Genomic DNA, 14467 nt, shown 5'->3' with positions numbered 1-14467 from the left:
CAACTTTTCTTTTGCTTCTGTTTTCTGTCATTGCTTTGTATAAAGTCAAGGACCTGACACAAGAAGGGAATTAAACATTTTATTATATTTCACACTCCTCTGCGAATTCAGAATTTGAGAAACATCTGACAATCCTGTAACTTTTCTGTTCGATCATCCAATGTACATGTTTTACTTTCTTTGTCTCGAACCTTTTAAAGATCATTTGCATCTGTGTAAATTTAAAATGTAATTGGCAAAAAGAATGTGCATTGCTGCTCGATATCAGCAGTCTATTGTAAAAGTAACTATATTGCTGCTAGGGCCTAAATGATTCAGCTGAGTCATAACTGTGCACCTTGATACAGAAAATTAAACAATTTCAAGACGTGTAAATACTTTTATTGCTTGTCGTCTACGCTACAGTTTTGCCTTTTATTCTGACACAGCAATGGCTTTTATGCTGAAACCTCTATGCTCTTATAAAGGTACAACATATACCGACTGTTGACAGTTAGCATTGGCATCTTATTCAAATCATGTATTTTAAACAAACCATCGAATGGCATTTAGATTGAGTCAGCCACTGAGTGTATGAAGCCTCATGTGGATTTCCTCAGGGAAATGTGTCTATTTGTAATGAATAAAGAAAATAATAAAAGTTGATACCCAAACTGAATGAAAACATACTGTTGGTAAACTTTTTATTACAGTCCATCTGTATGTCATCTCTCAGTACAGTTTATGTGGTGTGCTTTTAATTTGCAGCTCACGCACCTCAGCAAGACGCTCATCTGGGGTATATGTCTTGTTTTTATTGGCAGAGATAAATTTTGTACTTAATTATTTATTATTTATTTATTTTCATTTCTTTCTCCCTGAGGATTGTATTTTGGATTTATCTTTATTTCTTTCGTTTCAATAAATGTTCTCAAATGGTCTACTTCACGTCTGAGTAATTTGTGTCAATCTATAGCTAAATATTTAGTGGTGGAATGTAACTAAGTACATTTACTCAAGTACTGTACTTTTCTGTAAATAACATTTTTGAGGCACTTGTTCTTTATTCAAGAATTTTCTTTTTCTGTTACTTTATACTTCAACATTTCAGAGTGAAATATTGTGTTTTTCACTCCATACAATATAGTATAAAGCATAGTGTATATAGAAGTATATACAGTATATATACACCAAAATATCCAACTATATACTCATCTGCTGCTGTAATGTATGTATAATGCATCCATAACTATATTCCACAATATAAACATTATGAAATGCCCCAACCTGCATAATGAGTTATTTTACTTTTGGTAATTTAAGTATATTTTTATTCTTTTACCTAACTAAGTACAGTACCTGGTTAATGTGATGTATTCACAAGATATTTATTGACTTTACCAGTTAATTGTAATCACTTAAAGGGTAATAACTGAGCACCTCATAATAGATTGTGGGATACTAAGGGCTGCGGGCTCTAGCAGAGTCTTTGAAATCTGACAGGCCCATCTTGATGCATTCATTCTAGAAATGTGGACTTTGGAGAATCTAGCCCCTGAATCGAGACACATGTTGGCACTCACCCGAATGTACCTCAAGTACCCGAATGTAGCTTACATAAAATTGTGTTTATCAAGAGGCATCAATTGGATGTCCTGTAATTCTTTTAAAAGTGAGACTAGAGAGAACGTTAAACACCCACAAATATTACATCTGTGAGACAAGTACTTAGATCTTCATGGACCAAAGTCACACAACTAGCTGCAGGCATTTCTTCACACATTTTCGTCATGTCATTGGGTAGCACTGAAAATCAACAAATGTAATCTCTATCACACTTCACCATAATTTGTCTAAACTGCCATTGTTTATTTAAATGACATATTTATCATTCATGTTATCAGTATTTCCTATGTAAATGTCCCAGCTAGCAGATAGACCTAAAAATGATTAAATTAATAAAGTGATGTCCCATATGTAAACAATTTAGAGGCGGCCCTGTACCCTCCTACACATAGGAACTATTTCAGTGATGCGTTTTCTGTCAGTGCTGATTTGAAAGTAGCACCGTTCACAGGAAGTGGACTGTCAGTCTGGCTGTGTCCTTGTTAGCTTACGAGCTAGTTGGCTTCCATAACTGCCAAGCAAATGTGTGCCATTTGGAAAGATGAGTTAAACTGTGCTTAAAGAGTGATTTTGAAAGAGATTCGTGTTAACCCGCTGTTGATAACAGCACCATGTTGCGTGTCGGGAGTAAAGCTGCCTGGTAAGTTCCCATTTAATAAAAGTAACGGCAGCAGAAGCTAGTTGTGTTAGCTGTGGTAGAAGGAAAGCACACATAGCTGCTAGCTGGTCATTTTGACAGCTGAGGAGGACAGCGAGCTAGATACCTGCTTCGTGTAATTAGCTGTCGTGTATATATATATGTATATGTTTATTTATATATATATATATATATATATATATATATATATATATATATATATATATATATATATATATATATATGTATATATATATGTATATGTAGCTAACTCTACACATCTCTCCACAAACATTCATTAGCTATATAGCGACTTGTGCCACCGGTGGATTTTGACGTTACTTGATGTTAGCCAGGTAAGGTAGCTAGCTAGCTAGCTAAACCTGGTGTTTGGGGAATGTGATTTATCCTACTGTCTTGATACACATTGACTTGCACACTATTTGCAATTTGAGTTGACATGCCTCTAATACGGGTTGCTAAACTAAGCATAGGATGGTGTTATACCGTTAACTTGATGGATGTATTTACATAATGTGTTTTGAATGGCTATAGCTGACAGATAATGTTGTTAGTTTGGGTCATCCCTGTGTTCTTGATATAAACTAAGATTATAAGAGATATGTTAGAGTTATCCTCGCAGTTACATGACAAAAGAACGAGTGGAGATGGACGTTTGAAATGCAGTTTGAATGGTGAAAATCCATTGAGCCACTGGAGATATCAATATCTGAAGTCAAGAAAATGGTCTTGCCTGCAAAGAGGGCTTCGTTTTTAAAGAGTATAACATCATATCAACATATAGTATCTCATAGGCTAGTTTAATTCACTACTCCAAGGATGATTATGTGTCACATGCTGGACATTTAGTTTGACTTGTATTGTCTTAATCTTACTTCTGCTACAGCTACTGTTTTTGTTACATCAACATTACTTGTACTACTGATGCAAGCTTTAGATTTCCTTGTTCCAAAACGTCACATTTCTATTTTATATGCTATATTCTCTGGAGACTAGAATTTGATTGTATGTTTGTTATTTGACCACTACCTGATATTTTCTGAGGTGATGGTGTTTATAGACACATGAGGAAGGTGAGCTTGTGTCATTTATTTTTCGATTTCTCTGTCTTCTCAGCATGGCCTGCAGGAACCTGGTCTCCACCAACATGGGGGTGAGATTTCGGGTACCGCTGCAGAAGCTGCACCCTCTTTCCCGTGCCATCCACCACCGCTACTCGGGAAACGCCAATCCCCAGAGACCCCCTCATCGCTCGGCAGCTCGCTATTTTACCTCCATGTCACGGTTGCCCATGCGGCCTCCCAAGCCTCCTCCAGGGTCTGGGGGCCGTGGCCACCAGCAGCAGCGCAACTTCTGGGTGGCCCGCCTCGCTGCCCGGCTGCTAAAGCTCCGATACCTTCTGCTCGGGTCGGCAGTGGGAGGAGGGTACACCGCTAAAAAGGTCAGTATTGAGTGTTTCTGAACTATTCTCAACATTTTCTTGCCCATGAACTAGTTTTCCTGTTCTCAGTTACTGCATCATCGCAGAGCAAGAGAGTTTTAAACTTGTCATATGAGCTGGGCGATGAACATAAAATATATAAAGGCCAACATAAGTAATAACCAACCATCATAGTTTCTAAACTTTTGCCATGGTGCTTTAAAGAGCTGTCGCCTGCCTTTACTAGCTGTGATGGCACACTGGTGCTGATTGAAAACCGTAGAGGAACTCCTTTCATTGATGTAATAACAACATAAGTTTGTCATTGTATCTCCAGACCTATGACGAGTGGAAGGACATGCTGCCTGATTTTAGTGAATACAACTGGGTCATTCCAGATTTTGTCTGGGAACTGAGTGAACACATTGATCTTGGTAAGTGTTTTCATTTTGATCTCATGTTTCTAATTAATGTGTTAATACCTGGTCTTGTCTTCCTTATAAAGGATCCCTTATTTCAGTACGTCAAACAATTATTCTTAGGATTTACTTGAAACATGATTGTGCAATTCTGCATCATGAGAGGAGACTCCCGACCTTTTTCTGTCTTCTCCACTTGACCTATTCTCTCTTGTATACACAGATAAACTGGCCAAAGCTCTACCAGAGATCGAGGAAATAGCCAAACTGCTTCCTGACCTAGACAAGATAGGCGAGAACTTCACTTTCCTCAAAAGCCTCTTGTCCTCTGGTAAGTATACAAAACCTACACTGTCTATCTAAAGTGACTGCATCTTAACAAAAATACAATCGTTTTTTGCCGACATCAGTGTTTAGTCCAGTATCCATGTTTCAAATTAAGAGTAAAGTAATTGTACCCAAGCAAACCTGTCTTTTACATCTGCATTGGTCTCTGCTTTTATATAATATATCTAACGGTGCAGCTTAGTGCCACATGATATGATTAAAATGTGGTATCTGTGGTTTCTCCTACCTCAAAGTGACCTTAGCAGAATGAGATAACAAAGAGTAATGAAGAAATATGAGGAAGTAGCCTGCTTTATGCTAGAAATTGCTGCTTTTTCTGCAACAGTCCTCCCGCCTATGGTCGTGGTTTCTAAATTATTCTAACAAGAGGCCTCCTTTACACGAAATAACATATTACCAATGTGTGTCGGCTCAGTGGTTTTGTAGGCAATGTTAAAACTCTTGTGCCATGGTGTTGCAAAAGGTCATTTATGCAGATGGGACTAGGTGCACATTGCTGGGTAGCCTGTTGTCAAATGTGTATTTGTATATTTATAAAGAATATTATTTCAATATATTTACTTAAAAACATTATCTAACCACACACAAAATTGCTTTGTATCGCATCATGGGCTTCGATTTCATTTGCTCGTATCACACAACGGCGCACACATCCCAACTGTATAGAAGCATGTTTGACAAAAGAGACAACTCACCCTAGAATAGAATTATCCACTCACCACCATGTCAGTTGAAACTTCATGAGATTATTCAGTTTATATCATTGAATTCCTCTAATAATCTGTGCAGTCTTTAGTCCAGGTGTTTTTTTAATTCAGTCCAAAAGGATTTATTCTATGAAGTCACAAGGTAAAGAAATTGTTAATGTTTTATTTCATAATGCAACATTGACAAAGACATCTTAATCGGCCTATAAATCACTAGCTAATAAAGATAATGCTTTTTAAAAAGAGTAACCTCTCGATGGGATCAAACCCAGTTTGGTGTGTGCTTATCTTTTTTTAATGGTTTCTAATTAAATTGCTACTTTACGCTAATCTCCAGCACAGCAGCGGCTTTGTTTTTAATACACATCATTTAGCTGTGTCCCTGCTTTGACCACCATCCCTCTGCTTCTGTCTTTTATGATTTTTTTTATCTTGTGTTGTTCTTCCTTTCTCCTCCTCCCCATCCCTCCTGTCCTCCTCCACATTCTTCACAGGTGTGAGTTTGGGTAGTGAAGTCAAAGGAGCTTCTGGTCTGCATCTGTTGTTAGGTGTGTAAACCCAGCACTCGGTAGCGCTGCCCCTCTTTTCTCTCTGCCGCTGTTTGACCACCACTTTGCCACAATATTGGTATGGTTGTGAGTTCCTGCTTGCCATGGTTCGGCTCTAAAGGGGGTAGCAGAGCATCTTCCCAGGACGCTGGCTTCCAGGTTGCAGACAAGTGCTGCTGTCAACAATGGCAGTGTTCATGCTTAACGCAGGTTATGTATTCAGTGAAAAAGTATGCTTATTTATGCGGACATCTAATTTTACCCTGTGGCTGGAATTTGTTGACTGGAATCAGTAAAAGTCTCGCTCTTTCTCTCCTGAGTTCTTTTAAAATATTTAGAGAACTTGAATAGTTAATATTCACTAGTGCATATATAAGAGACAAGTGCAGTAAAAGAAAAGTTTTAAATAGTGGCAATAACTTGCCATGCTTATAAATGTTTCCTTCCTGGTCTGAAAAGCTCTTAAATGCAGATCCAGTGTGTTCGCCTTTTAGTTTGTCCCCCCTCCTCCCTTTTGACTCTCTTTAACCTGACTGTCCTTGGCTGTACTTTGTCCTACTTTTGTGGTTTTTGCCTCCTTTGACTTCCACCCTCTCTCCCCTGGCCTGTATGGGCTGCTTTCTTCAATAACACTCGCATTAACTAATGTTTGGGATGATCTCACTCTGCTTTTAGTTATTTTCTCTCAAATGTTTGGAAAATGCACACAAAATTAATTTTACACAGAACATCTGTTGAATATGTCAAGATTATGACGTATGCAAATGTTGCCCTAAATATTTGTCTTCCTTAATGATTTCAATAGTGATGTCAAATAGTGGTACATTAATAATAATAATGCAACCCTAAAATGCATAAAGGTAATGTACAGTTGTATATGGGAAGACCTTATCCTTCATTCATACAGACACTTTGCCAGGCCAGACGGCACCACACCTGCTGCGAGTCATACAATCAGCAAAGGATGTGTTGCTGACTCTTTTGTCTTCAACCTCTCAACTTCACACCCTTTTCATAGCTTAAGGAAAATATGTTTTCCATGAGAGTTTCAAGTTTTTATATCTATGTATTTAGTGATATTAATATATTACATTTTATAATGCACATCACATTACAGTGTGGTGCCTTTGTAAACACCTGCCTCATTTATATAAATAGCAGACTTATCTTTGTGCATGGCAATAACAGCATGCTAGTTCATGTCATAAAAATGTAAGTTACGCAACAAAGCGGATCTTTGAATATTCGTCAGTGTTTTAAATAGTTTTAAAGATCTTGATTCTTAATTGATTTTCAACATTCAGTCTTCTTTGAGCTTCATGTTATTTTCAGGATGTTTTATTTCGTCCGTATATATCTAAACGTAACCATCTATAAGTCTTTTTCTGAACCTTTTTATTTCATAATTTTCAGTCACTTGAAAAACTTTGAAGACACTTTTTACTCTTACTAATTACATAACTAGTGATGCATTAAACAATCTCTTATTTTTAATGGCCTACACTATTTAAACATTATTGCCATTTCAAAAAAAAAAAAAAAATATATATATATATATATATATATATATATATATATATATATATATATATATATATATATATATATATATATATATATATATATATATATATATATATATATATATATATATATATATATATGCACATGTTATAGTTTCATATATCAGTGCAAGATTTTCCAAGCATTTGAAATGTAATCACTGGTCTTTTTACGCATGCTTTAAATTATTTCTATCTGGCATCGTTTCGCTATGGGCATTAATGTCTCCCTTGTTTATATTCAGCACTCTATAGTCAAAGATGCATTTTCACAAGTAACCTCATTCTGTGTTGTTGTGTCTCCACTGGTAGAAACCACAGGCGATCCTCCACTAAAAGCCACGGACTCTTCTGCGTCCGCCACACAAGAAGGCAACGACAAGCAATACAAAAAGGCAAGTTTTGTAAAACCTGCTGACACTTCTTAGCTTTGTCCTCTGTACTCTGCCACTGCTCATTTGCACTCAGCTTGGCTACCTTTCACTTCAGTGACAAGAACTGTAGTGGATTGAATCAAAATCTACTCAAGGAATCGTATACATGAGTTTGTATTGTTGTAGTATTTAAGGGCCCTGGGGCTCCATTGCTGCGTCACCTCTTGTGGCATCGCATACGTTTTTCAAAGTTGCTCTTAAACAAGGTCCTAAATATGTTAACGTGTGCACTCGCTTGATTACAAGTGACCTCTAAAGGGACATCTCATCGGTTTGAGTGCATTTTGATTCAATCAGTTCATCTGAATGTGAATTGTGAGTTTGTCACGCGGGCAGGCTTCAGTATAAAATGAGCTTTTGAGGGCATGTGGCAATGTTATGTTGAGAAGCATTATTACAGTTCAAGGTTTTAACATTACTATGTACGCACATCATTCTGTTTAGTATAAGCTTAGAGTTTATGCACATGATATTTATCACTGCTACAAAAGTGCCTTTACTACTTGTCATGCATCTTAACTGTTGAATAAATGTCATTCATGGAGACCATATTTTTCAAGCTTTACATTATGCAGCACTCTGGCAGAGCTCCTATTGCACATTTGTTCTCATTGCTGTTGTCCTCTGTTTCTTGTTCCTTTTACATTTTGTTTGTTTTCCAATAAGTGACCCGTTTCAGTGTCCCTCTGTTCTCTTATGTTTTTATTTGTGTTTTCATCACTGTACAGAGTTAATGTTTAAACAATGAAAACATGATGTGAAGGTTAGACAACTATTAAGAAGAGCTGCGTTACCAAAACAAATTGATGTTTGCTTTCCTCTCCTGTATCCTGCTTGTCATCTGCAATGATGGTCTCCAACATGAGCACACGCAACACAACTCTTACAAGTTGATGTTTCTCTTCAAATTACATTTAACAATTATTGTATGTGCATTTCACAATTTCACAGCGCAGAAAGATGCGTGATGATGTCATGTTGGGGACCCCTGAGCTAAAGCAGATTTCACCTGCTACACCATAATGCTTTTTGCTTTGCCTATGATAGAGTAATATCCCAGTGCTAGCTTCGCTTATTTTAATCATCATGTTCAGCGTCATCAGACCGATGATGTTCAGAAGTGCCTAACATCATTGTGTTGCAGCATATTAGAACATGGTCGGCTTAACTTTACAGTAAAACCTGAACTCTTACTGTATTTTATACTTCTAAGTTTAAGTATGAACATAGCATTGTCTGGTGAACACACAGTCAATGATCCACAGTGGTGTGTGATGGCGAGGAAAGAGAAGCGAGTCACTGTGGTGCCACTTGCTGAGAGGTGCTGGTTGTAGTATTAGTCACCTTCTCTGCCTTCAGTCCGGCAAAGTTTGGCATCTCCCCTTTGTGTTTGAGAGAGACTGACTTTGTTGGGTAGCACTGATGACGGTGGCAAGATTAACAAAGCCAAAGACCTTGATTCTGTTAAACTTGAGCCTTGACTGAATCATCATTCTCCTGCCTGAACAGCGCCGCTGCCAGTGAGTGAGTCACAGGCTAGGTCTCCTGTGTTGTAGCCCAGTGATTCCATGCAGCCTTTGCCTGTATGGCTGAGCCCAGTGGCTAGTTGATGTCTATGTTGCTGCTCCTACATGTCTCTCATTATGACGTACCCCAGCAGGGTCTGCTGGGCGAGCTCATTCTTATTCAGCAGCAGATCCAGCGGCACGAGGAGGAGGTCCGGCGGGCCGCAGCAGCCAATAGTGCGCGCCCCCCACCGCCAGAGCCTGCTCCCAGTCCGCCTCCGAACCCCAGCCCCCCTCAACAGAAACGCAAGGTGAAGGTCCCACTCCACTTAAATCCGCCCTATCCCACCAAAGTCTCCTCAAAGGTCACAGCTGCTGAAAATAAACCGTAATAGAAAAAGAGTATACTCTACATACATATTGTAGGACAATTTAATTTCTATCAGCTGCTTGTCATATAATCAAGTCATTTAACATCAGGCTGAAAGGCAGGGTTTCACTGCCCTCTGTGGTAAAGCTTTTAACCCAATGCAATGGAAATCTGAAGAATGTGAAGTTTGTTCTCTGGGCTTACCAAAGCACAAATCTGAAGAAATGATCAAAATGAGTAAAGCTGATGAGCTAGTTTAGTTCATTTCATTTAGTCTTTGGAGACATGGGACTACTGTTCTTTCTATACATTTCATTATATTTCAGTAGTACCGTTTGCCAAAGAATAAATATATAGTATGATAAGAAACACAACCAAGTATTTGATGTTTATGAACTCATAACAAGTTAAATATGCACACACATGCAGTGTAAAAACATATTTCATATAGAACACATTTAACAAACACATTGTTAGTCCTCATTTTGACTATTGATCAAAGTGTGATGTGCTTTTGTTTGCTCTAAAAATTCAAAGTTGTGCTATTACTTGCCCAAATTATGTCCGTACCAGATTTCAAGACCATTTCAGGCCAATGGGAACAAATGTTGGGTTAAAGTCTGTTGCCCCTCTCAACACAATCAGCCTCAATGATTGGTGTGTTTGGATGTGCTCACAAGTGTGCTCTGTTGCACCTGTTACCACACCCAACAGTAATGTCCCAGTGTACTGACATTCTTTGGAGTACACTTCAACATCACTTCAGCAAGGCGAGGAGTTAAACCACAGGAGGTCAGCAATAACAAGAGTTTCAACTGATGTTAATTTGCTCTTAACAAACTTAATTAATAAGAACAGAGCTGGCAATTTGAATATTCAAATAAACCATTTATGATTTTAAGATCCAAATTGCAGAAGCGGTGCTTTCTGTTAGTCGCTAATACACAGGGCACGGTAGACACAACAACATGAACAGCTGCAAATGTATTTATTTAACACAATAATACATTCCTGTGCTGTGGCAATGCAATGAATACTTTGTTTGTTATGCGTACCACATGGACGACAACATGTTCAGATAAAATGCAACTCAGTATAACACCATAAATGATACAACTCCCCTCTGACTGAATGTATTTATTGCATTGTTATTGCATTGGATTGCATTATTATAGGTGTTTGTGTCTAGCCCTGTACTTTAAGCCATGGCGTTAGTGCTTTAAAATATATTTCTTGTACTCTTAAGTTGATTTTATAATATTTGTAGTGCAGACAAATTGGCCTGTCAATACTTTAGTCTCTCCCTCTACAATACCCAGCAGTAGCCTCCATGTATCACCCCATAGTGTGTCAGCCTAAGCTTCGGGTTGTGGAGAAGGCATGCATGGACCTTCATAGCTTGGAAGCACAGTGACGTAACTCAGGCTCACTCTCTCATGCAAATGGATGGATCATCAGCAGCAGCACTCCATTAATGTACGGAAACACTGCATGGAGTGGAGTGGCAACCAGCTGCATGGTGTGAGCTGTACTTTTTGAAGTTACCAATGAATGGACCCATAATAATTTGAAAGTTGACTAACGAAGCTAATGAGCAGTTTTGTAATGTCTAAGTGTCTTTTTTTAATTATGGAAATTCCAAACATTTTAATACACTGCTGGTGCAAATCTCTAGAAGGAAACCTACAGCACATTTCTTGTTGTATAGTGTAGAAATAGTTTTTCATTAAGTAGTTTGCTGTGTCTTCTTAAATTCCCTTTCCTCTGCTGCCAATCCCCTTTTGTTCATGTTTGCTGTGTCTCCTGCTTTCTGTCCTGTCTCTCATCCTGACAAACATTTGATTATATATTTTGTACACTTGGAACATGAGGTTTGCCCAATCATGAACAATCAAACTGTAATGACTAAATAATTGTTGCTATTAAATTCAGTGGTGTTTTTCAGGGCTCACTGTGATGATTTGTGCCGGTTTGTTAATTATAGCTTGTTGATTTGAAGCAGAGTAATACCAGAATGAATAGTGTCTGCCTGAAATGTAATTTGTGTTCCTCTCTTCATGCATTAACTTGACTCTTAATTCTGGTTCTTTCTGTAATACAGTGTGCACGTAATGAACCTTCGTGGTGCTGGTGGGATTTCATGCACAGTGAGAGTAACGGGAAGCCCCTCCTTTTTAAAACGGAAAGGAAGCATTAACTCAATTTGTTGCTGTTCTTTTTCTATTTTTCTACTTCAACCTCTAGTCATCAGACAAAGAAAGGTTAGACCAGCTTCAAGAAGAACTGCTTCGCACGCAGGTACAGTAGATTGTGTGTTTCTCTTGTACTACACTGTTCGTAAAGCTCAAATGGTGGTGAATCCCTCAATTGCGCCACTTCATCAAACACTGCCGCCAGGCAAAAACGTTGTTTACATGTTAAGTGTTACTGATTGCGGTTGTTGATTGGATTCTACCGTTTTATCCCGTAGCTAAAATATCAACGCATGCTGGAGAGACTGGAGAAGGAGAATAAAGAGTTAAGGAAAGTGGTGCTGCAAAAAGATGATAAAGGGATTCACCGAAGGAAAGTCAAGGTGGGTTTTACGTATGAACACAATAAACTCAGTACACACTAACATGATTTTAGAGTTTTCATCGTTAGGCTTGGACTTTGCCTTACTTGGGATTACTTTATAAGCATGAATCATTTTACAGATACAGGAATACTTCCTTAAATCCTTTGGGTACATTGACTGTAATACTGTTTGTTGCAGGTTATATTAGTTTTCTAGTTTCCTTGCCATCATTGGCACTCTGGATAGGTGTCTAACTCATTACACTGTAAATATACATATCATTAATATGCATTGCTATTGTGTCCCCTCATGTAGAAATCTCTTATTGACTTGTATTCTGAAGTCCTGGACATCTTGTCAGACTATGATGCCAACTACAACACCCAGGACCATCTACCCAGGGTAAGCAGCAGTCACATGTGCCTCTACTGTTCATGGGAAATGATTACTATCAAAGAGGCTAGGTTTTTTAGTTTCTGATACAAATGGGGCACAAACATGCTTATATGTAAAACAAATTGTTTTCATCATTTTTTTTTGTGGTAGGTATGTTGCTTTAAGTAAATCCTTTGAACTCCAAATTCCTAAACTTGTGTATTGCTCGGATCCTGATCACTTCATGCCCCCCGTTTCCTTTTCCACTTTGTCCTTACGGCGTTGTGTTTGCCTGTCATCCTTTTCTCCTCTTCTGTCCTCCGTTCGCCTATCTGTGTTTTGTCAAACCCCTCACCCTTTTCCTCCTCCTTCTGTCTCAGGTGGTTGTGGTCGGGGATCAGAGTGCTGGGAAGACTAGCGTGCTGGAGATGATAGCCCAGGCCAGGATCTTCCCCAGGGGCTCAGGAGAGATGATGACCCGCTCTCCTGTCAAGGTGTGTGTGTGTCCACACTGGCTGATGTTTGTGTAATCGACAGTAAGATTTACCCATTTATTTGCGCTACACAAAATCGTCAGAATTTGTTTGCCATTGTGAGCCAAAAATAGACAATTTCAGTATTAGGGTACATTGTGTGAGGAAAATGTAGGAACCCAGTTCTGATGGATTTCTGTCATTTTAGCCCTTAACAATACTCATCTCCTTGCTGCAGGTAACTCTAAGCGAAGGCCCCCACCACGTGGCCATGTTTAAGGACAGTGGCCGAGAGTTTGACCTTACCAAGGAGGAGGACGTAAGTCACAAAGTCATTCACTTCATCCGCTTCATCCGCCTAATATCCATTTCAGTACGTTTTTACCCATTTTACATCTTTAAATCTGACGTCTCTTCCTTCGGTCTTGCAGCTGGCTGCTCTGAGGCATGAGATTGAGCTGAGGATGAGGAAGAGTGTGAAGGAGGGACAGACTGTCAGCTGTGAGGTTAGACATAGTGCTTCCATTCAGATTGTTAACAAAACTGCTACGTGCTGATTTACATCTGTAATGTTGCATAGAATAATTATGTTTATTTTTTTGCACGTCAGACAATATCCTTAAGTGTCAAAGGCCCCGGCATCCAGAGGATGGTGCTCGTTGACTTACCAGGAGTCATCAGCGTGAGTATACATTCTTACATTTATAAGGGTGGGAATATTTACCTAGTTATTTACTGCATACTTTCTGTAATATATAAACACAATATTGCAACACAGTTTGCTGGATATCCGTTTGTAAAATCAAAAGCAATAGAACAAACTTGTCTTCATAAATAAAGTAATACAAATGTTTTTAAACGTGTCTCTCTCAGACTGTGACTGCAGGCATGGCGTCAGACACTAAGGAAACCATCTTCAAGATCAGCAAGGCCTACATGCAGAACCCCAATGCAATCATCCTCTGTATTCAGGGTGAGGCATGAGTATACTATTCACAATCACAGCTTGGAGCCAAAGGGGCAGAAGTGCCATGTTTGGCGAATATGAGTATTATGTATTAAATGAAAGCACTCAGTAAGATATTTTCAGTGCTAAAGGGACACAACTGAAATGATGACTGAAACTGAAAGGCGTAGCAGTAAAAGTGGCATTTTAGTCTGTGCCAAAAGGGCACAAGTGAAGCTTACGCCCTTTTGTAATTGGACAGAGCACCTTGTGTAGAGCATGTTAACAACACTCAAGTCCAAATGGCTGTAAGGAAGGAAAGCCTGTTCAAACTTTAAAAGAATATATATTTAACAGTTTTTATTGAGTTTGATGGAAGATGAACCAGATGAAATTGACTTTGACCCAAAAAGTAAAGTGTGAAGTGTCATTTTAATTGAAATGAATGCTGGTTTGCAATTGTTTTCTTGCATACCATATTCATATTAGTCTATTGGGGAAATAATTGTCTCAATAAAGCATATCGCACTCATTTGCTGT

At 38.5% G+C, this 14467-nt stretch overlaps 1 protein-coding gene across 4 annotated transcripts in view; it reads left to right on the top strand.

Moving 5' to 3' along the window:
- Positions 1–2025: 2025 nt before the first annotated feature.
- opa1 (OPA1 mitochondrial dynamin like GTPase) overlaps positions 2026–14467 on the top strand; it is a 36950-nt gene continuing 24508 nt past the window's right edge. Inside the window, exons 1-15 of one of the 4 annotated variants that reach the window (XM_029429327.1) lie at positions 2026–2245; positions 3380–3704; positions 4021–4117; positions 4326–4433; positions 5652–5705; positions 7580–7662; positions 9362–9517; positions 11821–11874; positions 12047–12151; positions 12449–12535; positions 12889–13002; positions 13220–13300; positions 13413–13487; positions 13592–13663; positions 13855–13954. In XM_029429327.1, the coding sequence (XP_029285187.1) occupies positions 2217–2245; positions 3380–3704; positions 4021–4117; positions 4326–4433; positions 5652–5705; positions 7580–7662; positions 9362–9517; positions 11821–11874; positions 12047–12151; positions 12449–12535; positions 12889–13002; positions 13220–13300; positions 13413–13487; positions 13592–13663; positions 13855–13954 (1540 nt within the window). In that variant the 5' untranslated portion in view covers positions 2026–2216. The remainder of the gene's footprint in view (positions 2246–3379; positions 3705–4020; positions 4118–4325; positions 4434–5651; positions 5706–7579; positions 7663–9361; positions 9518–11820; positions 11875–12046; positions 12152–12448; positions 12536–12888; positions 13003–13219; positions 13301–13412; positions 13488–13591; positions 13664–13854; positions 13955–14467) is intronic. The other 3 variants (XM_029429328.1, XM_029429329.1, XM_029429330.1) reach the window with 3 other exon arrangements.

The sequence above is a fragment of the Cottoperca gobio genome, chromosome 4 (genome assembly GCF_900634415.1).
Source record: "Cottoperca gobio chromosome 4, fCotGob3.1, whole genome shotgun sequence".
NCBI lineage: Eukaryota > Metazoa > Chordata > Actinopteri > Perciformes > Bovichtidae > Cottoperca > Cottoperca gobio.
The sequence above is the reverse complement of the archived record's forward strand: the minus strand, read 5'-3'. Positions and strand labels throughout refer to the sequence as shown.